Here is a 27,573-nt window from a genome sequence, read left to right as displayed (position 1 = left end):
CAGCAGAGAAGTTCTCCATAATAAACAGAGGAGGGGGCTGGGACACGGCACACAAGGATTGCTTCACTTCCCACATCTTACATTCCAGAGACACGTCTGACGCAGAAGGAGCAGTCTCATCGCTTACTGGAAGAAAGAAGAAAGTGCTGTCACTGAACTTCCAGAAATTGTTTCCAGAGAGAATGCGAGAAATGTAAAGGATTTCATAAATGCCACAAGAGCCGAACAATGCGAGAGCTCAGAGGATGGCGAGGAGCAGAGGCAGGATTGTTCTCATGTTATATCCTGATATTATAGATGTGTATATAGGATCCACCACAAATAAACTACTGTGCTGCAGACAGGGGCTGGCGGAGGGGAAAAAAGCCTGATTTTACATTTTTAACACAAAATAGCAGACGGTCAGCACCATAACCTAAAGGACAGCAACTGTGGACAATGAGGACTGCACGTAATATAATGTCTATTACTCATCTCCATACAGTATAAGGGTCTATTCACACGTACAGTATTCTGTGCAGATTTTATGCACATTCTGAAGCTTTGTTCAGTTTACATTGAAATCTGCAGCAGAAAATCCTGCACATCAATTCTGTAAGTGAATGAAGAAAAGGCAGTCCAGCAGTCCCTTTAAAACGTAGATCCTTTATTGAACTTTTTCTTAAAAATGCAGAGCACACACACCATACACCTTCACCTAGTCAGCAAACTTCTCCTATGGACGCGTTTCGAGCGCATGCGCGTTCTTGATCACCACACCACCTGTGTGCTCTTCACCTACTTGCTGCAAGAAGACTTGTATAAAACACCCTTCGTGCACCTTAAAACTTCTTACAAAAACAGGTTATATTTAAAACTTACTATTGCATGAAAAAATTCTTACTGTCTATTTCCGCTCGGTTTATTTGCAATTCTAAACTGTTAAATTACATGTATCCTGCACCGACAGCGGAGTCAGCAATAAACGCATAATGTGTACTGGTTCTAACATATCATTACAATTACACTCTTGAAAACTTCCACATTAGATGTTAAATTTGAAAAATGATATAAAGTGTTGCAGACATGTTAGCTACTGGAACAGTGTGGCAACTTAAAGTAAGTCAAACGGAAATTATTCTTAATAATGTAACATTCATTCTTTCCGTATGTTCAAACCGTGCGGAATTCTGGTGCGCAAAGTGAGCTGCCAGAAGGCTTCACGGATGAACAATTTTCTTTGTATGTCGCCACCTCTTATGGGCTTCTTAACCTTTTCAATGCCATATGCCACAAAATTCTTTATGCTACCATTGTGGGCCTGTGCAAAATGTACGGATGTACCCGATTTATTTCTATTGCTTTCCACTTAGAATTCGCGAACATCTATATGACGCAGTCAAACTTTTAATGGACGCAAAGTGCATCCCACATATTTTAGGCTACAAGCAGTGCATTTAATTGCATATACGACATTTGTCGCATTACAATTGATGTACTGCTTGATATCATATCTACAATTTTCTGTACTGTCAGCAAAATCTTTACACACCTTGGCAACATCACAGTTTACACCGATTGGCTCCACACTTAACCTCTTCAGGACACAGGGCGTATGGATACGCCCTGCATTCCGAGTCCTTAAGGACCGAGGGCATATCCATACGCCCGTGGGAAATCCGGTCCCCACCGCTAGCCGGTTGGGGACCGGAGCCGGATGCCTGCTGAAATCATTCAGCAGGCACCCTGGCACATCGCCCAGGTAGGTCCTGAGAACCCCCCCCCCCCCCCCCCCCCCCCAATGTCGGCGATCGGAGAAAATTGCATGTCAATTCAGACATGCGATTTTCTCCAATTCCGGGCTGATCGGGTCTCTGGTGACCCGATCACCCGGAAAATAGGGCTGATCGGAGCTTTCAGCAACAGCCCCAATCAGCCTAAAGGATAGGAGTGAGGTCGCAAAGCTGCAATCTCCTCCTATCCCCTGCCATTACTCAGAACGGATGTCAAGGGGCTCTGGGAAGAAGATGGAGGCTGTACCTGCAGGAGAAGATGCCTGGGGACCTGGGATCTTTGCTGGAGCCTGCTGGATCTTTGCTCAGGTAGGGAATCGACAGTGGGGGGAGAGGGGGGAGAATTGAAAGTGAAAGTAAATCGATCTTTACTGTGGCAACCACTAGGGGGACCAAACTGCAACCACTGTGGAGACCACTGTTACAGTGGTGCCCAAACAGTAGCCCTCCAGATGTTGCCAAACTACAACTCTCAGCATGCCTCGACTGCCCAGGCATGCTGGGAGTTGTAGTTCTGTAACATGTCCCTTCAGATTTTGCAATTTTCATGATATTTTTGAAAATTGCTGCTCTACTTTGAAGCCCTCTAATTTTTTTCAAAAAGCCAAAGTATGTCCATTTTATGATGCCAACATAAAGTGGACATATTGTATTTGTGAAGAAAAATAAAATTTGGAATATCCATTTTCCTTACAATTAGAGAGCTTCAAAGTTAGAAAAATGCAAAATTTTCAAAATTTTCATGAAATTTTGGTATTTTTCACCAAAAAAGGATGCAATTAACGCCGAAAATTTACCACCAAAATAAAGCAGAATATGTCACGAAAAAACAGTCTCAGAATCAGAATATTCGGTAAAAGCGTTTTCGCGATATTAATTCGTAAAGTGACGGTGGTCAGAATTGCGAAAAAAGGGCTCAGTCCTTAAGGTGAAAAAGGGCTGCATCCTAAAGGGGTTAAAAAAAACCTTTGTTTCTTAGCCACGTGTTCACACCTTGAGTTTCTGAAACAACTAGGCTGGGGGATAAACTGTCTTTGGGAGTACAAGCCTTTTTTGGCACCACCGCCACTCCATGTGCCAAGAGACCTGCCAATATTTCATCCTCTTTTAAGGAGGTACAAATGTTTGTAGATTAAACCCCGGATGCTTTTGAAATGTGAGTTATATGTGATTACATCAATTCTGTGCAGAATACCGTAGGTATGAACAGACCATAAGGGTACGTTCACACGTACAGGATCCTGCGCAGATTCGATTTGCAGGATTTGTAGCTGCAGATTAGAAGCTGTGCTCAGTCATTTAGTTTACATTGAAATAGTCAGCAGAAAATCGTGTGCATCAAATCTGCATATGTGTGAACGTACCCTAATAGAAGGAAACTCAGAATAATATGGCTTGGAGATAAAAGCATCCATGGAGCCTGTATGGTGGTGCTCCTGTACGGTACAGCTTCTCAGTACAGAGCCATCCGGCCCCCAAAATACTGTCATAAAGGCTCTGCCAGGAAACTGGAGATATGGAGAGCAGAACAATTACGGTGACATACAGTCATGGCCGTAAATGTTGGCACCCCTGAAGCTTTTCTGGGAAATGAAGTATTTCTCACAGAAAAGGATTGCATTAACACGTTTTGCTATACACATGTTTATTCCCTTTGTGTGTATTGGAAATAAACAAAAAAAAGGGAGGAAAAAAAATAAATAATTGGACATAATGTCACATCAAACTGCAAAAATGGGCTGGACAAAATTATTGGCACCCTTTCAAAATTGTGGAAAAATAAGATTGTTTCAAGCATGTGATGCTCCTTTAAACTCCCCTGGGGGCATGTAACAGGTGTGGGCAATATAAAAATCACACCTGAAAGCAGATAAAAAGGAGAGAAGTTCACTTAGTCTTTGCATTGTGTGTGCCACACTAAGCATGGACAACAGAAAGAGGAGAAGAGAACTGTCTGAGGACTTGAGAACCAAAATTGTGGGAAAATATCAACAATCTCAAGGTTACAAGTCCATTTCCAGAGATCTAGATTCCTTTGTCCACATTGTGAAACATTATCAAGAAGTTTGCAACCCATGGCACTGTAGCTAATCTCCCTGGGTGTGGACAGAAGAGAAAAATGTATGAAAGGTGTCAACGCAGGATAGTCCGGATGGTGGATAAGCAGCCCCAAACAAGTTCCAAAAGATATTCAAGCAGTTCTGCAGGTTCAGGAAGCATTAGTGTCAGCGCGAACTATCCATCGACCTTTAAATGAAATGAAACGCTATGACAGGAGACCCAGGAGGACCCCATTGCTTACACAGAGACATTAAAAAGCAAGACTACATTTTGCCTAAATTAACTTGAGTAAGCCAAAATCCTTCTGGGAAAACATCTTGTGGACAGATGAGACCAAGATAGAGCTTTTTGGTAAAGCACATCATTCTACTGTTTACCGAAAACGGAATGAGGCCTACAAAGAAAAGAACACAGTGCCTACAGTGAAATATGGTAGAGGTCAATGATGTTTTGGGGTTGTTTTGCTGCCTCTGGCACTGGGTGCCTTGAATGTGTGCAAGGCATCATGAAATCTGAGAATTACCGATGGATTTTGGGTCGCACTGCACAGCCCAGTGTCAGAATGCTGGGTTTGCGTCCGAGATCTTGGGTCTTCCAGCAGGACAATGACCCCAAACATACGTCAAAAAAGCACCAGAAATGAATGGCAACAAAGCGCTGGAGAGTTCTGAAGTGGCCAGCAATGAGTCCAGATCTAAATCCCATTGAACACCTGTGGAGAGATCTTAAAGGGGTATTCCGGGCTGTCACGCCCCCTCCCATAGACATGAATGGAGGGGGCGTGTCGTGACATCACGTCCCCAGTCCCGGAAACCCTGAGGTTTCCAAAACTGGAGACGCAGCCCCGCATAGAATGCGGGTGCTGCAGGGAGATCGCGGAGTCCGAGCAGCGGGCTCCCCACGATAAGACAGCTTATCCCCTATCCTTTGGATAGGGGATAAGATGTTTTTGCCTGGAATACCCCTTTAAAATTGCTGTTGGGAAAAGGTGACTTCCAATAAGAGAGACCTGGAGCAGTTTGCAAAGGAAGAGTGGTCCGATATTCCGGCTGAGAGGTGTAAGAAGCTTATTGATGGTTATAGGAAGGGTGTGCAACCAAATATTAAGTTAAGGGTGCCAATAATTTTGCCCAGCCCATTTTTGGAGTGACATTATGTCCAATTTGCTTTTTTCCTCTCTTTTTTTGTTTAGTTCCAATACACACAAAGGGAATAAACATATGTATAGCAAAACATGTGTTACTGCAAATCTTTTCTGTGAGAAATACTTACATTTTCTTGAAAAAATTCAGGGGTGCCAACATTTACATCCATGACTGTACATTATGGCCTTTTCATAGCCATGTGCATGAGCCCTTAATCAGACAGGCTGAAATATTGGCATAAGCACTTTTGCCTTTATCACCAGACTATGTTCACACAGTATTTTGTGCCATTCTCGCCTGCTTCTGCCTTGTCCTCTTCTCTTTTCCTGACCACTCCATTCTGGTCTCTATCCTTTTCTTCCCCTACCCTTCCTTATGTTCTCACACCCTACCCCTCTACTCTGTGCATACATGGGTTACATATAGTATTCCATGTACTAGTTCTTTTTAAATAGTCAAGGGATTCAACTACCTAACCAAGTTACCAAGTGACTGCCATATTGCCGTAGCTATTTTTAACAGCATTTAGTGATCTGCTTTACTAAAGGATCCATGGACAATAGACAGGAGCTTTCCATTAACATGAATTGAAGACGCTACTGAGCACTATCTGTGACCTTTTGAGAGGTCATTCCACAGAGAGGGAATGCGGAGCTGTGCATGGTGGTGGATCCAGCGTTATCTATATACTGAAGCTTTCACTGTTCTCCTGTCTGAAAGGCATTTCTGGGAAATGATCTTTACAGAACAGTAAGTCTCAGTTTTGTTTTAGGCATAGTGGTCTGAATGGAAACTGCGAGATTTCATGATTATTGTAAAACGCTAAATAAAATAAAAAATCCCCAATAATACATTAAAAAAAAGTCAACAAAAAATCTGATTTAAACAATAGATTAGTTTAAGATACCAGATTCCCTGCATTGAGCTCTTAGTAGTCTATTGGAGCTTGCATCCAAAAACACACTTGAGCCTAGGATTCTGTAGCGACCACAACATTTCTTGTTGTTTGGCCGGATTTAGCCATGATCCTGTCACACTTGGAACGCCAATGTTCCTTTTCCCTGGGCTGCACACAGGATACAGGGTGGGCCATTTATATGGATACACCTTGGTTGGTGATATTAACTTCCTGTTTGTGGCACATTAGTATATGTGAGGGGGGAAACCTTTCAAGATAGGTGGTGACCATAGCGGCCATTTTGAAGACGGCATTTAAATCCAACTTTTGCTTTTTCAATAGGAAGAGGGTCATGTGACATCAAACTTATTGGGAATTTCATAAGAAAAACAATGATGTGTTTGGTTTTAATGCAACATTATTCTTTCATGAGTTATTTACAAGTTTCTGACCATTTATAAAATGTGTTCAATGTGCTGCCCATTGTGTTGGATTGTCAATGCAACCCTCTTCTCCCACTCTTCACACACTGATAGCAACACCGCAGGAGAAATGCTAGCACAGGCTTCCAGTATCCGTAGTTTCAGGTGCTGCACATCTCGTATCTTCACAGCATAGACAATTGCCTTCAGATGACCCCAAAGATAAAAGTCTAAGGGGGGTCAGATCAGGAGACCTTGGTGGCCATTCAAGGGGCCCACGACGACCAATCCACTTTCCAGGAAACTGTTTATCTAGGAATGCTCGGACATGACACCCATAATGTGGTGGTGCACCATCTTGCTGGAAAAACTCAGGGAATGTGCCAGCTTCAGTGCATTAAGAGGGGAACACATCATCATGTAGCAATTTCACATATCCAGTGGCCTTGAGGTCTCCATTGATGAAGAATGGCCCGACTATCTTTGTACCCCATATACCACACCATACCGTCAATTTTTGTGTTCCAACAGTCTCTGAGGGATCTAGCCAATGTGGGTTAGTGTCAGACCAATAGCGGTGGTTTTGTTTGTTAACTTCACCATTCACATAAAAGTTTGCCTCATCACTGAACAAAATCTTCTGCGTAAACTGAGGGTCCTGTTCCAATTTTTGTTTTGCCCATTCTGCAGCACCTGAAACTACGGATACTGGAAGCCTGTGCTAGCATTTCTCCTGCGGTGTGTATATAGTAGTATATAGCAGTGTATAAGGATACTGGAAGCCTGTGCTAGCATTTCTCCTGCGGTGTTGCTATCAGTGTGTGTAGAGTGGGAGAAGAGGGTTGCATTGACAATCCAACACAATGGGCAGCACATTGAACACATTTTATAAGTGGTCAGAAACTTGTAAATAACTCATGAAAGAATGAAGTTACATTAAAACTAAGCACATCATTGTTTTTCTTGTGAAATTCCCAATAAGTTTGATGTGTCACATGACCCTCTTCCTATTGAAAAAACAAAAGTTGGATTCAAAATGGCCACCAAGTTTCCCCCCTCATATATACTAATGTGCCACAAACAGGAAGTTAATATCACCAACCATTCCCATTTTATTAAGGTGTATCCATATAAATGGCCCACCCTGTACATTCACAAAATGGTAATGGTAATTAGTGGAAGCCCCTCCGTGTCCGATTATCATGTATTCTGGATTACCATATAATACATTTAAAGTGTTTATATGCCCAGGTCATGTGTAAGGGGGTATATTTTCTGGATTCTTGCCCTGATAGAATATATCCAGGAAATGAGGTGTGGGCATGTTTCTGATACTTTGTTTCCACTGGAGATAAGATGCTATCCCCCTTTTCCCATTGACAACACATGTACGCTCAGCTGAGCTAAGCATGCATGTGGCATTTTTATGCCAGTGCCAACTTCTAGGTAATTGTTGTCACTTATCGGAAAAGCCTTGGGAAATAGAGAAATATTTTTTTTCCAGAGTTTCCCTTTAAACCATAACATTGCACAAACAGTCTCTAAATATTTAATCATGTCTGCAGCACAGGGGCACAACTACTGGTTAAGACAAAATAACCCAAAAGTTCAACAAGTCAAGCTAACCAATTAAAATTCTTCACATATCTGCCTTCAAATATTGACTTTTCATGTAAATTAACAGGAATTTGAAACTTTCAAAAGACAGAAAACGATCACTTGTCAAAGGGAAGTTCAATTTTTCATTTTAGAACCGGTTCCTTTGAAGCGTATTTACTGCAGACAGACATGAAAGAAAACCCTTTTGATGGGTATAATAATATGAATAGCTCAAGTTTGATACAGTGACGTTTTTGTAGCGTCATAGACAAGACTATGGGCCAGTTTCCCTTTAGCACAGCGTTTCCCAACCAGAGTGCCTTGAACTGTGGCCAAACTACAACTCCCAGCAGGCCCTGCTGGGAGTTGTAGTATGGCCAAAGCTGGAGGCACCCTGGTTGGGAAACACTGCTTTAAATATAATATGGGCCCACTTTTGTGTTATTTTTAAAGCCACAGGTCTTAACCTGACCGAAAGTCTATGGCAGAGCTATGGCAGAGCCCAGAGGCGGGCTGACCGGCTGGTCCATTCGGCCATGGTCCGAGGGCCCGGCCGGGTAAAGGGCCCGCTGCAGCTGCTGAGGATTCAGGACACTTGTCCCGGATCCCCAGTCAGACAAGCGCTACTTTTAGGTGATGTCTTTCTCTATATAAATATCCCTGTGCTGCTCCTGCGCTGGGTATCATTAGCGGAGACAGACAGCAGCAGGGATTAAAGGGGTTGTGCGCTGCGCTGACTTTCGGAGCTCCGCTCACAGCATCCGGAAGTTCATTACTCCGAACGCTGTGTGCGGGCTTCCGTGTTCGCGGCCGCCACGTCACGTCACGCCCGGCCCCTCGTGACGTCATGCCCGGCCCCTCGTGACGTCATGCCCGCCCCCTCTACCAAAGTCTATGGGAAGAAGGCGTGACAGGTCGCACCCCCTTCCCATAGACTTTCGTTGAGGGGGCGGGAGAGAAGTCACGAGGGGGCGGGCGTGACATCACGCCCGGCGTCCGCAAACACGGAAGCCCGCATACAGCGTTCGGAGTAATGAACTTCCGGACGCTGTGAGCGGAGCTCCGAAAGTCAGGGCAGCGCACAACCCCTTTAAGAGGATCTGATTGTTGGCTCCGCCCCAGCAGAGGAAGAGGGTGGGGCCAAGAGCTGACAGGCCTCCTGGGAACACAGAGCGGCCGCTTCATGTGATGTGAGTGATGTCCCTGTGTGCTGCCTCTCTCCCCTCTGATCAGCAGTATATTCTGGCTGGGTGATGTGTAAAGTAGCAGCCCAATGGGGTCACTTTCCCTCCTCCAGTGTCCACAGGTCACAACAGGTCACATTACCAGAACAATTTTTGGGGAAAATCGCAGCAAAAACTGCACGGTTTTACCACGATTTTTCGAAATCGCGGTAAAACTGTGCCATTTTTGCAGCGATTTAAAAAAATAAATAAAAAATAGTTCTGGTAATGTGACCTGTTAGTGACCTGTGGACACTGGAGGATGGAAAGTGACCCCACTGGGGTGACAACATGTGAACACACTGTTTATTTATCATCAACCCCTTAAAAGGAGTACTCTGGTGCAGACTACTCCTGCTCCGTCCTGCAAAAAAAGAAAAAAAAATGAAAATAAACCATCACTCACCTTCCTGGGTTCCCGCGGAGCGCCACTACAGCTGATCGGTCCTCCGGTCCATCTCCTTCATACTTCCGTGTGAACGAAGAGTCACATGGCGCTCAGCCTATTATGGTCCGAGACAGAACATCGCGGTGGCCAGCGATAGGCTGAGCGCCATGTGATGCTACGTTCACATGGAAGTATGAAGAAGATGGACCGGAGGACCGATCAGCTGTAGTGGCGCTCTGCGGGAACCCAGGAAGGTGATTGATGGTTTATTTCCTTTTTTTTTGCAGCCCGGGCAGGACGGAGCAGGAGCAGTCTGCTCCAGAGTACTCCTTTAAGGGTACATTCACATGTACAGGATGTGCTGCATATTTTGTGAAGCTGACTTTGCAACCCATTAGCTTCAATAGGTAGCAAAATCAGCTGCAGAAAATATACAGCAGATCCTGTACGTGTGAATATACCCTAAGTGCTTTTTCACATGGACGGATCCGCAGCGTATTTTACAGTGCGGATCCGCCGACAATGGACCCTACAGTGCTGCCTCTTTCTGTGTCTGCTCATAGCGGCAATCCACCGCTACGAATAGACACGCTTCGAGTTGTATGTTCTCCATGCGCAGTATACTCACATCGCAGCCACTCCCTCCTGTTCCCTGAGCTAGGCTGAGAACAGCCGCAATGTGTGCAAGTATACTGTGCATGGGCGCGACGAACATGTACGTCAAAGCGTGTCTATTCGTAGCGGTGGATTGCCGCTATGAGCAAACACAGATGGAGGTAGCACTGTAGGGTCCATTGTTGACGGATCCGCACCGTAAAATACACTGCGAATCCGTCCGTGGAAATGAGCCCTAAGGACACAAGGCATACATGTACGCACAGTGCCTGCTCCCACTCCCTCAGCTAATGCCAGACATCACCAATCAGGCTGATGTCCAAATAGGGGAGGGGCAGAGGTGTGGCCAAGGGCCGACTGGGGGCCCTTGCTTTATTTGGTCCAGGGGCCCTGAGTGTTGTCAGTCTGCCCCTGGCAGAGCCCTAGCTAGGTCTTTATACGCCATAGCCAAGAGCATAAAATTATCCGTAGCCCCTCCAACATACAGCCCTATGTAAAATATACATCGTCCCTTCCAACATACAGTTCCATGAAAAAATGCATCACCCCTCAGCTTCTCCTTCATACAGTCCTGTGTAAAAATAGATCACCCCCTTCAACATAGAGTTGTAAGTAAAAATACATCAACCCATCCCAGCAGCCCCTCCAACATCCTCTACGTTTAGAGGGGGCATCCTCTACATTTAGAGGAAAGAAGGTTTCTAAAACAGCACAGACGGGGGTTCTTTACTGTAAGAGCAGTGAGACTGTGGAATTCTCTGCCTCAGGAGGTGGTCATGGTGAACTCTGTAAAAGAGTTCAAAAGGGGTCTGGATGCATTTTTTGGAGAACAACAACATCGCTGGTTATGGATACTAGATCTAAATGGACAGAACATTGATCCAGGGATCTATTCTGATGCCATATCTGGAGTCGGGAAGGAATTGTTACCTCTAGTATGAGGGTTTTTGCCTTCCTCTGGATCAACTCAGTAGGGACTCATTAGGGATATAGGTTGAACTTGATGGACACTGGTCTTTTTTTAACTTTATGAACCATGTTACATACAGTCCTAAAAATAGATAATTCCCTACAACATACAGTTGTATGTAATTAATACATCACCCCCATCTCCACTCAGCCCCTCCAACATACAATCCTATGTACAAATACATCACCCCCTCCAACACACAGTCCTATGCAAAACTATATAATCCCCCCCCCCCCCCCCCCCCCACTCCTCAACAGCCGGGAAGTCAGCCACAGACCTGGTCAATAGAAGGAAGACTAGTTGCTAGTCGTGGAGTGATGCCCACACCAATGGCTGTCCGGGCATGCTGAGAGTTGTAGTTTTGCAACAGCTGGGGGCACCCTGGTTGGGGCGCATCCTATCATTACTCATTACAATGCGATTCATTTTTTTGAATTTATTCAATTAATTTATTTTTATTCTGCAAATTCTCAAAAAAAGAACAGATATGGGGGGAAAAAAACTTCAAAAAACAAAGTTTGAATTCTATAACCTTATCCATTTAATTTTTTTTCGCCTGTTTCAAAATGTTCTCATGCCTGGAATATTACGTGAGCAGCTCTGAGCAGATGGCACCCAGCGTGTGACTTGGCCGGTGCACAGCAAGTGCTGCAATCCCACAGGCTTTATGCTTCATGCAATGAAACTTACACATGACAGTTTTGGGTTATCACACCTATAATATGCGACCTCCTTTATGTTCTGTAAATCACATGTGTAAAACAATATGGCAGCCAGCCCTGCTTTGGCAGATTCCCAAAGGCACAAAAAAATAAAAATAAATTGTTGCACTATATTCTGAATAAGAATTTACAACATTGCCAATTGCAAATCAAAGTGATTTACCCCACAAATAATATTTATTATCTACTGCGGAAACAGTGACAGGAATAGTCTTCGGGGATAGCTATATTTCCCCAAACTATCCCCGTAATATGTGGATACCAGGTTTCAGGAATTACATCTCTAGCCAAGGAATACTGGAAGAGAAATGGGGAATCCTGAAATAGTTTACATCCCTGGCGAGACTAAGCTTTCTTACATTGGTAAGTTCTGTTATCAGGCCTGGATTTTCATGGGATGAAAGGCCCCTTCCTGGGCCAGAGCAGGTTTTCATAATGGCCCAGATCAGCACAGGTGCTGAAGACAGCTAGACACTTGGTTTTAAAAATAGGTGAGAGTTAGTCCGCAAGAAAGGCTGTGAAGAACCTGCAACACTGATGAGAGTTTGATATCAGAAGTTTACAGCCTCAAAAAAGGAACATAAAAACTTGTGTGAATAACACATTTGTTGACGAATGTGCTGGGTGGTAGTAAGGCACCTGTATAGACAAGGACATTTTAAGCAGGATTTATTTTTGTGTTTATTAGTGTGAAGACCATTTGTTCTGATATTGTTCACACTGCTGGCGTGTTCTGCTAAAGGGAGGTCAGTCGGTCAGTCCTTCAGAAGGATTGGAGTTGAGTGGAGAAAAGAAAAAAAAAATAGTGCATGTGCCATTTGTTTTCTCTTTTTAACTCAAATAAAACACTGGACATCCAACTAACCCCATTCAAGTCAATGGAATCGGTCGGGACCCAGCAGTGCCAGTAGTGCTTCGACCCGTTTAGGGTCTATTCATTGCAAAAAAAAAAAAAAAACAGCCAGACCCTGCATGGGTCGGAATACAACAGCAGTGTGAACCTACCCTTCTTAAAAAATAAAGATAAGAGAATGGATCACTAGAAAGGGGTAGCAGAGCTCACCCATAAACTCTGTATGAAATTTGAGGAAGGCATACAGAGGAACACATCATGGGCCTACACACTTACCGGCACTGTATGGGTAGAGCCACGTATGCCAAATATGGTTATGTTGTGGAAACATTGCAGGTTTTCCCCCCCGACTTCAACGCAAGGTTTAAGATTTTGCTGCAGAAACGCTGCATATCCAAAGCAAAAATTTAGACAAGCTGCAGAAAATCCGCTAAGTGTGAGCTTTCCCTATTATAGCTCTATACAATGTACAAAGCCGTGTGGAAGCCCATTACCTTTCACGCTGTGATCTTTTGAGGTATTCTTCTATACACGAGTGCTTGGCTCTGCTGATCTGCATGTGCCTGGGGGGGGGGGGGGGAGCCGCTGCCAGACTCCTCTGGTGGCATCTTATCTTAAGGATCAAGCTGCTACATATCAACATTCCTGATTCTTTGACCAAACATTATCTGTCAGGAGTTGGAAAGCCCCCCCACACATATCAGATAGTTGACCAATCAGACACGTTTTATGTGTACAGGGGCCTTCGCTTCTGTCAAGTCACATGACCGCGCAATTTACTAAGGTCCCAAAACATTTTTACCTGTGTATCACACCGACATTTTTTCCACCTTCCAGACCTACATTTCCATGCTTTATGTGATGCACGCTGCTTATTTGCATATACTTCCAATACTTCACAAAGATCACACGCCTCTGCTATGCAAATAAAAGGAATTTGAATAGAAAAATTAAAATAACTGACTATAGTTTCGATTTGGCCAAAAAACAAATAAGAAAATGAATTGTTCTTCAGTCATTAGTGGCAGCTGCATACACAGCACTTACCTAATATACCAAGACAGCCTGTCAGTTGTAGGTTGTGTTCACATTGCCGTTTGCATCTGACCCGTTAAAGCAGCACTCCGGGATAAGAGAACTTATCACCTATCCTAAGGCCCCTCGGCAGTCAGCGGCCAGGGGCGTATCTGACCATGATGGAGCAGCCCAAACGCCTGCGAAGCGCTGCATTCGGCAGTCTCCACCTCACATAGAAATGTATTGAGGGGCGTGTCGGGCGCCGCATCATGTGGTGGTCGAAACGCGCTATTTTGTCAAAGAGCTGTGGGCCCCGTACGGGAGATCGCAGGGAGTCCGACCGCTAAAACTTATCCCCTATCCTTAGGATAGGGGATAAGTTTTCTTATCCTGTAGTACTCCTTTGAGGGTCCGGTGGGCTTTTTTTTCCAAGCTGAACGGACCCTTAGATGGGTCGGATGTAAACGGCTTCTGCCGGGTCCCGATGGACCCAATTCACTTGCATGAGGTCCATCTGTCATCTGGTAATTTTACAGAAGTTTAGCGGAGAAAAAAAAAAGGCAATGTGAACAAGCCCTTACTCGCAATATGTGATCTCAGCCCTAGGGTGTGTTCACACATTGAGGTTTTTATTTGCAATTATTGATCATAAATGGAGGGCACGTATAAAGGAAAGACGAACTTCTACTCTTTATCAAATCCATTACTGGCTTTGTATTCGATATGTGCAACTAAAAACCTGAACGTGTGAACGCAGCCTTACCACTGGGAGAACACAGACAACCATAAACTGTTGAGCGGAATGAGAGATTATTTATAGGGCAATAAAGGGGCAATTGACTTTTCCCCTACAAACTTGTCTGCCTGCAACACAGCAGCGCATTGTAATACTGTTTATTGATTGGTCAGTAGGGCAATAGACCAGTTTTTACACTAGCACGGTGTTTTCCAAAAATACCGCACGCAGCTACTGCAAAACTACAACTCCCAGCATGCCCGGACAGCCGAAGGCTGTCCGGGCATGCTGGGAGTTGTAGTTTTGCCACAGCTGGAGGCACCCTGTTTGAAAAACACTGCACTTCAAAACACAGAATCACATAGTCCTGGCCTGACCGCAGGTCTGATCATCCGAACTGACAACCAGTCAGCGATTTCGGGGATGGAGTCAGGGCAGTTTTTGAGCCATAGTCAGAAGTGGATCCATAAGGGAGGAGAAGTATATAGTCCTTCCTTTATATTTCCCATTCCTTTTGAATACATTTCTGGCTTTGGCTCAAAAACTGCAGTGGCAATTTTCCAAAAACTGCCAGAAAAAAACAAAAAAAAAAAAAAAAACACACAAGTGTAAACTTAGCCTTAGGCCTCAAACACGCCACTAAATTTACGAGCAGTATAAGTCAGGAAAAATTCCTCTCGGAAATTGCATTGCAGCAATGTCCCATTGTTTTCAATGGGATTCTGCGACACCGTGCACACAGCAGAATTTCCATGGCGAAATATATATATATTTTTTTTCTTTTTTTTAATAACAATAAATAGACTTACGGTATGTTGTTCAAACATGGCCTCATTCTGGTATGCACACCAGTTTTCTTGCATCATTTTAATTTATTTTTTTCTTTTACAAATTTTCTGATTTTCTGTGTAAATATTTGCGACTTTTATTTTTATTTTTTTTTTGTCAAGTCCAACCCATTTTTTTAACTTTAAACAAAAAGAAGAGCACGGCCTGCCACCACCTGACACATTTGCTATCACTTATAGAAGAAATTTGGCATAAATGATAGCTGGAATCTACACCAGCTTCTAGTCGGCATAGACTTAGGAGTGCGGCGTAGAAACAGCCAAAGAAGCAGGAAAATATATTAAGAGGCGTCTCTTGTGTTATGTTTAGCGTATGAAACGCTGATCCTAATAAATTCCCCCTGAAGTGTTTCTTTGAACAACAGCTCAAGCTCAATAGATAAAGTGACAAAATCTTACTATAAGAAGTCTGGGTGTAGTCTCAGCCTGGAGCGAAACATGGAAATTTTATCTCACTAAATAAAAAAAAAATTTAAAACACCTCCTGTCTATAGGAACAAACTGGAGTTTCTTGAAAATCTGTTCAAAAGTCAAGTAAATGAAAAAAATTAAAAAAAATAAATAAATAAATTATATATACACCGTAATCTTTTTTTTCCTCTTCATTTACTTGACTTTTGAACAGATTTTCGAGAAACTCCAGTTTGTTCCTATAGACAGGAGGTGTTTTTAATTTTTTATTTAGTGAGATAAAATTTCCATGTTTCGCTCCAGGCTGAGGCTGAGTTCACACCACGTTTTTGCCTGCGGTCGGGAAACCGCATACGGCCGAAAACGCAGCCGACCGGAGGCTGCGGTCCACTCCGGTCGGCTCATAGACATGCATTAAATACGGTTCCTGAATACGGCGGGCGCTGAGATTCCCCCCCCCCCCCCCCCCCGCCCCCCTCTCCCCCCAGCCGTGTACGGAACCGTAAGTACAAAACGTGGTGTGAACCCAGCCTGAGACTACACCCAGACTTTTTATAGTAAGATTTTGTCACTTTATTGAGCTGTTGATCAAAGAAACACTTCAGGGGGAATTTATCAGGATCAGCGCCACTCCTGTCCATAGGTTGTGTCTGGTATTGCAGCTTGGCTCCATTGATGTGAATGGGGCTGAGCTGCAGTACTACACACGACCTGTGGATTGGAGTGGCGCTTTTTTAGAAAAAATAAATAAATTTAAAAAAAACAGCATTTTTCTAATCCTAATATGCCATCCCCATACCACCACTTGTATTGTTTGTGATTGTAAACTTTTGTGTTTTCATTGATAAATCACCAGTATCTGGTCAGCTATAGGGTAGGGTAGTGTTTCCCAAACAGGGTGCTTCTAACTGTTGCAAAACTATAACTCCCAGCATGCCCGGACAGCCAACGGCTGTCCGGGCATGCTGGGAGTTGTAGTTTTGCAACAGCTGGAGGCACCCTGCTTGGGAAACACTGGGGCATGGAGTGATAATTTCAACCCAAGATCCCTAGTACTTACATATGGAAAACGGGGGCAGGAGCAGGATTGGCAAAACCCCTGGAAATGCTCTTTAATCTCGCAGCGGCATCGTTCACAACCAGATCCCCTGCTGCTTAGTCCTTCACCCTGGTACATGTACAGACAGACAACAGGCACCCAGGACATACAGCAGCACAGACAACAAAACAAACAACTTCTCTCCAACTTCCTTCATTCAGAGCCAAGGATCCCAGCAGCAGCCGCTGCCCTCCCCCACAATGTGAGAGGCTGGAGGGCAATCGCTGCCTCCCCCCTCCTTTTCCTCCTTGTGAAAACCTCAAGCAGCAGACTCCTTGGCTGTGGAGTAACCCTCTCCTGGCCAGCTGACCTCCAGTCTAGACAAAAAGGACACTGCCTGCAGGCTTCCAACCCAGCACTCCAGGGGCTGCAGGTAGTGCCCTTCATCATTTACCACACTTGGCACATGCCTGGGAATATAAGTGCAATGGAAAATGCTAAGTGTGACTACACTGCAATGTCATTTATAGTGAAAACTCTTCAAAAAAAAAAAAAAAAAACACCCTTTATCCAGACCAGATTGTCACTTCCAATATTCCTGGCGGACGTTCTGCATACGGCGGGCACCTGAAGAACATGCCGGCGCCAGCTCCATAGACGGCAATGCAGGTTTTAAATATTTTTAAATATTTTTCCATGCTGTTCCATTGAGCTTATCGCATCCTATCGCTTTCCGATACCTATGATCAAAGCAGACATTTGACCACTATTAAAGGGGTTGTCCAGGATTAGGAGGAGATGAAAAAAAAAAAAAAGCTGCTTCTTTCTTACAAAAACAGCGCCACTCCTGTCCATAGGCTGTGGCTGGTGTTGCAGCTTGGCTCCATTGATGTGAATGGGGCTGAGCTGCAGTACTACACACGACATGTGGATTGGAGTTGGCGCTGCTTTTTGGGTGCCTGATCAGATTCACTTCTAACATACCGGCTAGAAATGAGCGAACTTACAGAAAATTCGATTCGTCACGAACTTCTCGGCTCGGCAGTTGATGACTTTTCCTGCATAAATTAGTTCAGCTTTCAGGTGCTCCGGTGGGCTGGAAAAGGTGGATACAGTCCTAGGAGACTCTTTCCTAGGACTGTATCCACCTTTTCCAGCCCACCGGAGCACCTGAAGGCTGAACTCATTTACGCAGGATAAGTCATCAACTGCCGAGCCGCGAAGTTCGTGACAAATCAAATTTACTGTAAGTTCGCTTATCTCTAATACCGGCCATCTCCTTTACAAAGAGGACCCCCCCAAAAAGATGACTTTTTGTTGCAATGTTGGGTGGTCATCTCAAAGCGTTTCACTGCATGATGTATCCGAACAGCAATCACAAGGCAATAGGTCCAAGGCCGCAAACCATATAAACTGTTTGTCCAGGGACAACTGAGGTGCATTCAAATCACAATTTTGCCATACGGTTTAGAATCTTTTTTTATTAAATTTTTTTGGAAAACATATACTTAAAAAAAAAAAAGTCAAAACAGTATGCAAACTCGTGCTCATAATTTAAACTGTATACAGTATGAAACCGTATGCGTTTTAAATTTAGATGTCCTGTTGCATTCGTTTTTGCAAAGACAAACGTATAAGTTGTTTTCATTAAAGGAAAACTGTCAGATATTTTCTCCGCACTATCTACAGTACTGGTGGACAGTGCGGGAGACGCTGATTAAGGGTGCGTTCACACGCGCGTATTTTTGCTGCTGAAGATTTTTCTGCCCATTGACTTCAATGGGTAGGAAAATCTGCTACAGCAAATCTGCAGCAAAAATACGCACGTGTGAACGCACCATAAAACGAGACCTACCTTACCTGGATCCGCCCGGCCGTTCACCCGCAATTGTAGTTTTATTCTATGGGGGACATGTATCAAAGATTTTACCCCTGTTTTGTGTGTATTTTTTTTGCGCAAGCCCCTTTTTTGCGCATGTTTTGGTAGAGCATGTCCTCCAGATGTAGCTGTATCAGGGTACCTTGGAGTGACATCTATAGTACGCATGGATTTATTAACTGCGCACTTTTCCTTTACACCAAAATTTTGCTGCAAGAGCTGTTTTTTTTGCGCAAATATAAGCCATCTTGGACTTAACGTAGCAAGATGCTCTAAATCATCGATTCTATTTTCCAAAGAGTGGATTGAGGAGATTACTATATTTACCCGCAATTTATGAAGCTCATTGCGCTTGATTGATAAATTTAGCGCTTCTGCGCATAATTTAGAATTCGGGAAAAGGGGTAAACTGCTTCTACCATACACAAATAATGATACATGTCCCCCTATGTGTATATCTTGCTATAACTGGCAGGGGCGGGGCTTTTGCAGGTTAACTGGCACTGACGTCAGCGCCGCTTATGAATATTCATCCCCCCTCCCTCCAGTTAGGAGCGGCGAAGAGAGGGAGAGCTGGAGGAAGGGGGGATGAATATTCATAAGCGGCACTGACATCAGTGCCAGTTAACTGGGCTCATTTTAATCTGTGTCTCCCGCACTATTCACCAGTACTGTGGATAGTGCGGGAGAAAATATCTGACAGTTTTCCTTTAACACTTTCTTGCAATAAAGTACAAATTTCAATAAAACAAGGACAGGTGTGGTTTTCCAAGTGCAAGAAAAAAAAAAAAAAAAAAAGTATCCCAAAAACTGTATGCCACTGTATACCCATTTGACTTCAATGTTAAAAAATTTGTTTTAAAATAAATGGTTTTTAAACAGGACACAAAAACGTAGTAGACTGCAGTTGTGTGTACGGTAAAAAATTTAAAAAAATTTAAAAAAACACAACCGTACACAGCCAAAAACATATGCAACTGGATGCTTCTTGTTGCATACGTTTTTATATGGGATGTCTATGTATACGGTTGAAAAAAAAAAAAAAAAAAAAAAGAGAACTGTATATGAAAATCGGGATGTGAATGCACCCTAAGGTTAGGTTTAGGCCCCTTTCACACTGCAAAATTACTCCGTTTTAAAGATCCATACGAAGATCTGTCTGTGAATACACCCTAACTCAGCTCGGGGCATAACCACTATTTTAAACCAACTCAAAAACAGGGACCGTTGTCTTTTAAAATAACACCTACGTCCCGATATAAGTCCCAAGATGACTCTGTTCGGCCATATAAAGCAATGGGGTCCGCTGCTCCTGCAGTATCCTGCCAAAAACAGGATGACAATGGCTAGGATTAAAGGGAGTGGTATTATAGCATGAACCCACCCTACCCTACTTTTTTTTTTTTTTTTTTTGGTGGAGTCTGGAATTTGAATTTCCAAAGCAAAATATAGCAGTGGGCTCGGGGCAGCAAGATCCCACTGAAAACAATGGGAGGCTGCCGCAGCAGAATTTCCGAGCGACATTCTGCTTGGAAATTCCACAGCTTGAACGCAGCCTAAGACTACAATGTATCTATGGCGGGTGCCAAAAACCAGGCGGCTTCTTTTTGACAAGGGACGGTCCACTATAAAGAGGTATTTCCCTCTCAAATATGTTATTCACTATGCACAGGATAAGGGATAACATGCTGATCGGTGGGGGTCTGAACACTGAGACCCCCGTTGATTGTAAGAATGGAGAGAAATTGCATCCTGGAATAAATGGAACGCTGGCACTTTATTCGCTATGAGGCTTTGGAACATTGCCAAGCTGAGCATTCATTCTGGGGTGCAACTACCCTTCGTTCCAGTAATGGCTGGGACACCCACCAATCAACATATTATTCCCTATTCTGTGGATAGGGTATAATTATTCGACATGGGAATGCCCCTTTCATGGATTTTAATAAAGCCATAATGACTACCTGAAATTTCCAGGCCTGCTTATACCTTATGGGAGCTGTTGGTTTTAAGAGCTTGCTGGGATTTGTAGTTTTGCAGCAGCTGGAGGTGCACAGTTTGGAGACCACTGTCATATGGTATGTTCACCCCCACCTGCGTATTACATGGACAAGTCATAGGTTTCAATATGCCAGCACACATGACCTCCTCATTTTCTTTGCAGCAAGGATTAGAGATGAGCGAACTTACAGTAAATTCGATTCGTCACAAACTTCTCGGCTCGGCGGTTGCTGACTTTTCCTGCATAAATGAGTTCAACTTTCAGGTGCTCCCGTGGGCTGGAAAAGGTGGATACAGTCCTAGGAGACTCTCTTAGGACTGTATCCACCTTTTCCAGCCCACCGGAGCACTGGAAAGCTGAACTGATTTATGCAGGAAAAGTCAGCAACCGCCGAGCTGAGAAGTTCGTGACGAATCGAATTTACTGTAAGTTCGCTCATCTCTAGCAAGGATCACGTCATCCAGCAGTAATATAGTCAATGATGGGAATTCATTCCATTGCTCAGACCAGTGTTTCCCAACCAGGGTGCCTCCAGCTGTTGCAAAACTACAACTCCCAGCATGCCCGGACAGCCAAAGGCTGTCCGGGCATGATGGGTGTTGTAGTTTTGAAACAGCTGGAGGCACCCTGGTCGGGAAACACTGGCTCAGACCAAGGTCTTGCTGAATAATTTATGATCGAAGCATTTAACCAGTTATTGTCCGAGACTTTACGGTGAGAAGAAACATTTAGGAAATGAGACGTGCGCTGGGCAATCTGGAGCATCCTGGTCAATGAAAGACAGTAAAAAATTTACAAGCAGCAGACGTTCAAGCATGTGCACTGCTACTATAACATTGTAACAGCTGTGCATTGTTTACTAAATATAAAAGAGGGAATTTTCACAACAAAATGATACAAAAAAAAAAAAAAAAAACATAAAAACCATAAAGAGAGAACACAACAAAAGGAGCCAGGAAATACAGGGAAGTATGTGTCACATTACAAGGGACAGGCTGTACACAAAAGGCACAATAAACAAAGTGACTGTCAGGTCCTGTACACACAGGGATGAGTAATGTCTGCACACACAATGGCTGCCATACCTGCAGAATACACAATAATCATGTACACACAGTACAACACACAATGGGTAATGTACATTTGGTGTATATATAAGGTACGTACAACACACACACAATGGCTGCCATACCTGCAGAATACACAATAATCATGTACACACAGTACAACACACAATGAGTAATGTACATTTGGTGTATATATAAGGTACATACAACACACACACACAATGGCTGCCATACCTGCAGAATACACAATAATCATGTACACACAGTACAACACACAATGAGTAATGTACATTTGGTATATATAAGGTACGTACAACACACACACAATGGCTGCCATACCTGCAGAATACACAATAATCATGTACACACAGTACAACACACAATGGGTAATGTACATTTGGTATATATAAGGTACGTACAACACACACAATGGCTGCCATACCTGCAGAATACACAATAATCATGTACACACAGTACAACACACAATGGGTAATGTACATTTGGTATATATATATAAGGTACGTACAACACACACACAATGGCTGCCATACCTGCAGAATACACAATAATCATGTACACACAGTACAACACACAATGGGTAATGTACATTTGGTATATATAAGGTACGTACAACACACACAATGGCTGCCATACCTGCAGAATACACAATAATCATGTACACACAGTACAACACACAATGGGTAATGAACATTTGGTATATATAAGGTACGTACAACACACAAACACAATGGCTGCCATACCTGCAGAATACACAATAATCACGTACACACAGTACAACACACAATGGGTAATGTACATTTGGTATATATAAGGTACGTACAACACACACAATGGCTGCCATACCTGCAGAATACACAATAATCATGTACACACAGTACAACACACAATGAGTAATGTACATTTGGTGTATATATAAGGTACATACAACACACACACAATGGCTGCCATACCTGCAGAATACACAATAATCATGTACACACAGTACAACACACAATGGGTAATGTACATTTGGTATATATATAAGGTACGTACAACACACACACAATGGCTGCCATACCTGCAGAATACACAATAATCATGTACACACAGTACAACACACAATGGGTAATGTACATTTGGTATATATAAGGTACGTACAACACACACACACAATGGCTGCCATACCTGCAGAATACACAATAATCATGTGCACACAGTACAACACACAATGGGTAATGTACATTTGGTATATATAAGGTACGTACAACACACACACAATGAGTAATGTACATTTGGTATATATAAAGGTACATACAACACACACACAATGAGTAATGTACATTTGGTATATATAAAGGTACATACAACACACACACAATGGCTGCCATACCTGCAGAATACACAATAATCATGTACACACAGTACAACACACAATGAGTAATGTACATTTGGTATATATAAGGTACGTACAACACACACACAATGAGTAATGTACATTTGGTATATATAAAGGTACATACAACACACACACAATGGCTGCCATACCTGCAGAATACACAATAATCATGTACACACAGTACAACACACAATGGGTAATGTACATTTGGTATATATAAGGTACATACAACACACACACAATGGCTGCCATACCTGCAGAATACACAATAATCATGTGCACACAATACAACACACAATGAGTAATGTACATTTGGTATATATAAGGTACGTACAACACACACACAATGAGTAATGTACATTTGGTATATATAAGGTACGTACAATACAACACACAATGAGTAATGTACATTTGGTATATATAAGGTACGTACAACACACACACAATGAGTAATGTACATTTGGTATATATAAGGTACGTACAACACACACACAATGGCTGCCATACCTGCAGAATACACAATAATCATGTGCACACAGTACAACACACAATGGGTAATGTACATTTGGTATATATAAGGTACGTACAACACACACACAATGGCTGCCATACCTGCAGAATACACAATAATCATGTACACACAGTACAACACACAATGGGGGAGATTTACCAAAACCTGTGCAGAGGAAAAGTTGCCCAGTTGCCCATAGCAACCAATCAGATCGCTTCTTTCATTTTTCACAGGCCTTCATGAAAATGAAAGAAGCGAGCTGATTGGTTGCTATGGGCAACTGGGCAAGTTTTCCTCTGCACAAGTTTTGATAAATCTCCCCCAATGAGAAATGTATATTTGGTATATATAAGGTACGTACAACACACAGACTTTACATGCACAATACACAATGAGTAATGTGCACACAGTGTGTGAATGTATATACAACGCATACAAAGGCTGCAATATCTCCAGAATACACAATAAGTCATGTACACACAGTATATAAAAAGGTACTGTATATACAGCGGACACAATGGCTGTTATAACTGCAGAATACACAAGAAATCCTTTACACACAGTACGGTATATAAAAAAAGGTAGTGTTTTCCAAACAGTCTGTTGCAAAACTACAACTCCCAGCATGCCCGGACAGCCTTTGGCTGTCCGGGCATGCTGGGAGTTGTAGTTTTGCAACAGCTGTAGACACCCTATTTAAAAAAAACAAAAACTCTGGTATAAGATATATACAACACACACAATAGGGGAGAGTTATCAAATCCTGTGTTGAGGAAAAGTTGCCCAGTTGCCCATAGCAACCAATCAGATCGCTTCTTTCATTTTTAACAAGGCCTCTGTAAAATGAAAGAAGGGATCTGATTGGTTGCTATGGGCAACTTTTCTTTTGTACAGGTTTTGATAAATCTCCCCCAATGGCTCTAATACCTGGACAATACGCAATAAGCCATGTACACACAGTATATAAAAAGGAATATACAACACACAGTGCACAAGGATAATACAAAGGTCATGTACACACAGTATATAAAAAAGGTATATATAGCACACAATGGCTAGGACCCCTGCAGAATACACAATAAGTCATGTACACAGTATATAAAAGGTATATACAACACACTGCACAATACACAATGTCCTGTACACACAGTATATAAAAAGGCAGTGACGTGCACACATAGGGTCAAAATGGGCTCCAGCCCCCGCCCATCTAATCCTTCTGCCCTCTGGTGCCCTAACAACTTGTCAGGCACACTGCACAATACGTCCTGTACACACAGTGTATAAAAGGTATATACAGCACATACACAGTATATACAGCATATACACAATACGTCCTGTACACACAGTATATAGGGTATATACAGCACACTGCACAATACGTCCTGTACACACAGTATATAAAAGGTATATACAGCACATACACAGTATATACAGCATATACACAATACGTCCTGTACACACAGTATATAGGGTATATACAGCACACTGCACAATACGTCCTGTACACATAGTGTATAAAAGGTATATACAGCACATACACAGTATATACAGCATATACACAATACGTCCTGTACACACAGTATATAGGGTATATACAGCACACTGCACAATACGCCCTGTACACACAGTATATAAGGTATATACAGCACATGCACAATACGCCCTGTACACACAGTATATAAGGTATATACAGCACATGCACAATACGTCCTGTACACACAGTATATAAGGTATATACAGCACATGCACAATACGTCCTGTACACACAGTATATAAGGTATATACAGCACATGCACAATATGTCCTGTACACACAGTATATAAGGTATATACAGCACATGCACAATATGTCCTGTACACACAGTATATAAGGTATATACAGCACATGCACAATATGTCCTGTACACACAGTATATAAGGTATATACAGCACATGCACAATATGTCCTGTACACACAGTATATAAGGTATATACAGCACATGCACAATACCTCCTGTACACACAGTATATAAGGTATATACAGCACATGCACAATACGTCCTGTACACACAGTATAAGGTATATACAGCACATGCACAATACCTCCTGTACACACAGTATATAAGGTATATACAGCACATGTACAATACGTCCTGTACACACAGTATATACAGCACATGTACAATACATCCTGTACACACAGTATATAAGGTATATACAGCACATGCACAATACGTCCTGTACACACAGTATATAAGGTATATACAGCACATGCACAATACGTCCTGTACACACAGTATATAAGGTATATACAGCACATGCACAATACCTCCTGTACACACAGTATATAAGGTATATACAGCACATGCACAATACGTCCTGTACACACAGTATATAAGGTATATACAGCACATGCACAATACGTCCTGTACACACAGTATATAAGGTATATACAGCACATGCACAATACGTCCTGTACACACAGTATATAAGGTATATACAGCACATGCACAATACGTCCTGTACACACAGTATAAGGTATATACAGCACATGCACAATACGTCCTGTACACACAGTATAAGGTATATACAGCACATGCACAATACGTCCTGTACACAGTATATAAGGTATATACAGCACATGCACAATACGTCTTGTACACACAGTATATAAGGTATATACAGCACATGCACAATACCTCCTGTACACACAGTATATAAGGTATATACAGCACATGCACAATACGTCCTGTACACACAGTATAAGGTATATACAGCACATGCACAATACGTCCTGTACACACAGTATATAAGGTATATACATCATATACACAATACGTCCTGTACACACAGTATATAAGGTATATACAGCACATGCACAATACGTCCTGTACACACAGTATATAAGGTATATACAGCACATGTACAATAAGTCCTGTACACACAGTATATAAGGTATATACAGCACATGCACAATACGTCCTGTACACACAGTATATACGGTATATACAGCACATGTACAATAAGTCCTGTACACAGTATACACGGTATATACAGCACACCGTATAGCAGGTACACGCTGCACGCACAACTCACCAGAGCAGCCACTTTGTAATGATCCAACGTGCTGGAGAGTGTGATGCCGGGGACTCGGGGAGGGGTCAGCAGTCACTACATGGGAATCCACCAATAATCTGACGATCTGCAAATTCCCCAGCGGTGATTTAAAGGGGGGATCCCGGCAGTAATGATAACACCGGGGACACGTGATCTCCTGGGTGATGGGGGGGTGAGGGGCCCCAGAGAGCTGTGGTTCGGGGGTGCGGGGACCCCGGGGAAACCTCCTGCACAGCACCGCGCTCCGCACTAGGAATGTGAGGAATGATGGAATTCTCTTCCTGGCAGGTGGGCAGCGCACTGGTCGCTGATTGGTGGAGCGCCGGGTGAGGTCAGCATACATTAGCATAATGAGGACGTGACGTCACGAGCTAGGCTGCATCAGGTAGAAGAGGGGAAAGAGGCAGGGAGAGTGAGTGTGAGCGGCGGAGGAGCCACTCACTGAGCTGCGGAGGGGCCACTCACTGAGCGGCGGAGGGGCCACTCACTGAGCGGCGGAGGGGCCACTCACTGAGCGGCGGAGGGGCCACTCACTGAGCTGCGGAGGGGCCACACTAGCGATAGTATAGGAGTTTGTTATCTGAACAGGAGCATAACCTTCTGCAGCAGGGCAGGATAAAGGTCTTCAGTACAGACAGCACAGTTATCTGCAGTCCTATGTAACACCACACGGTCAACGCACTGATACATGTGAGAACAGATAATATAACAAGGTTACCTGCAGTCCTATGTAACTCCGAAGGTAACATGGTGATTACTCTGAGAACAAATAATGCAGTAAGGTTACTGGCAGTCCCATGTTACCCTAAAGATTACATGTGGTGAGAGCTCAGAGCAGATAACGTAAGGTTGCCTGCAGTCCTATGTAACACCACAGATTTAAATAGTAATTACTCTAAGA

At 43.1% G+C, this 27,573-nt stretch overlaps 1 protein-coding gene across 4 annotated transcripts in view; it reads right to left on the bottom strand.

Annotated features, from left to right (window-relative positions):
• Positions 1-26,942, bottom strand: part of VGLL4 (vestigial like family member 4) — a 118,248-nt gene extending 91,306 nt beyond the window's left edge. The window contains exon 1 of one of the 4 annotated variants that reach the window (XM_056524269.1): positions 26,652-26,942. Coding sequence is in view for 1 of the 4 variants with exons in the window: in XM_056524268.1 (XP_056380243.1) it covers positions 16,741-16,742 (2 nt within the window). In the remaining 3 variants the exon portion in view is untranslated. Of the gene's footprint in view, positions 1-16,740; positions 16,868-21,685; positions 21,703-22,852; positions 22,873-26,651 lie in introns of those variants that run through there. The other 3 variants (XM_056524270.1, XM_056524271.1, XM_056524268.1) reach the window with 3 other exon arrangements.
• Positions 26,943-27,573: the final 631 nt, after the last annotated feature.

The sequence above is a fragment of the Hyla sarda genome, chromosome 6 (genome assembly GCF_029499605.1).
Source record: "Hyla sarda isolate aHylSar1 chromosome 6, aHylSar1.hap1, whole genome shotgun sequence".
NCBI lineage: Eukaryota > Metazoa > Chordata > Amphibia > Anura > Hylidae > Hyla > Hyla sarda.
The sequence above is the reverse complement of the archived record's forward strand: the minus strand, read 5'-3'. Positions and strand labels throughout refer to the sequence as shown.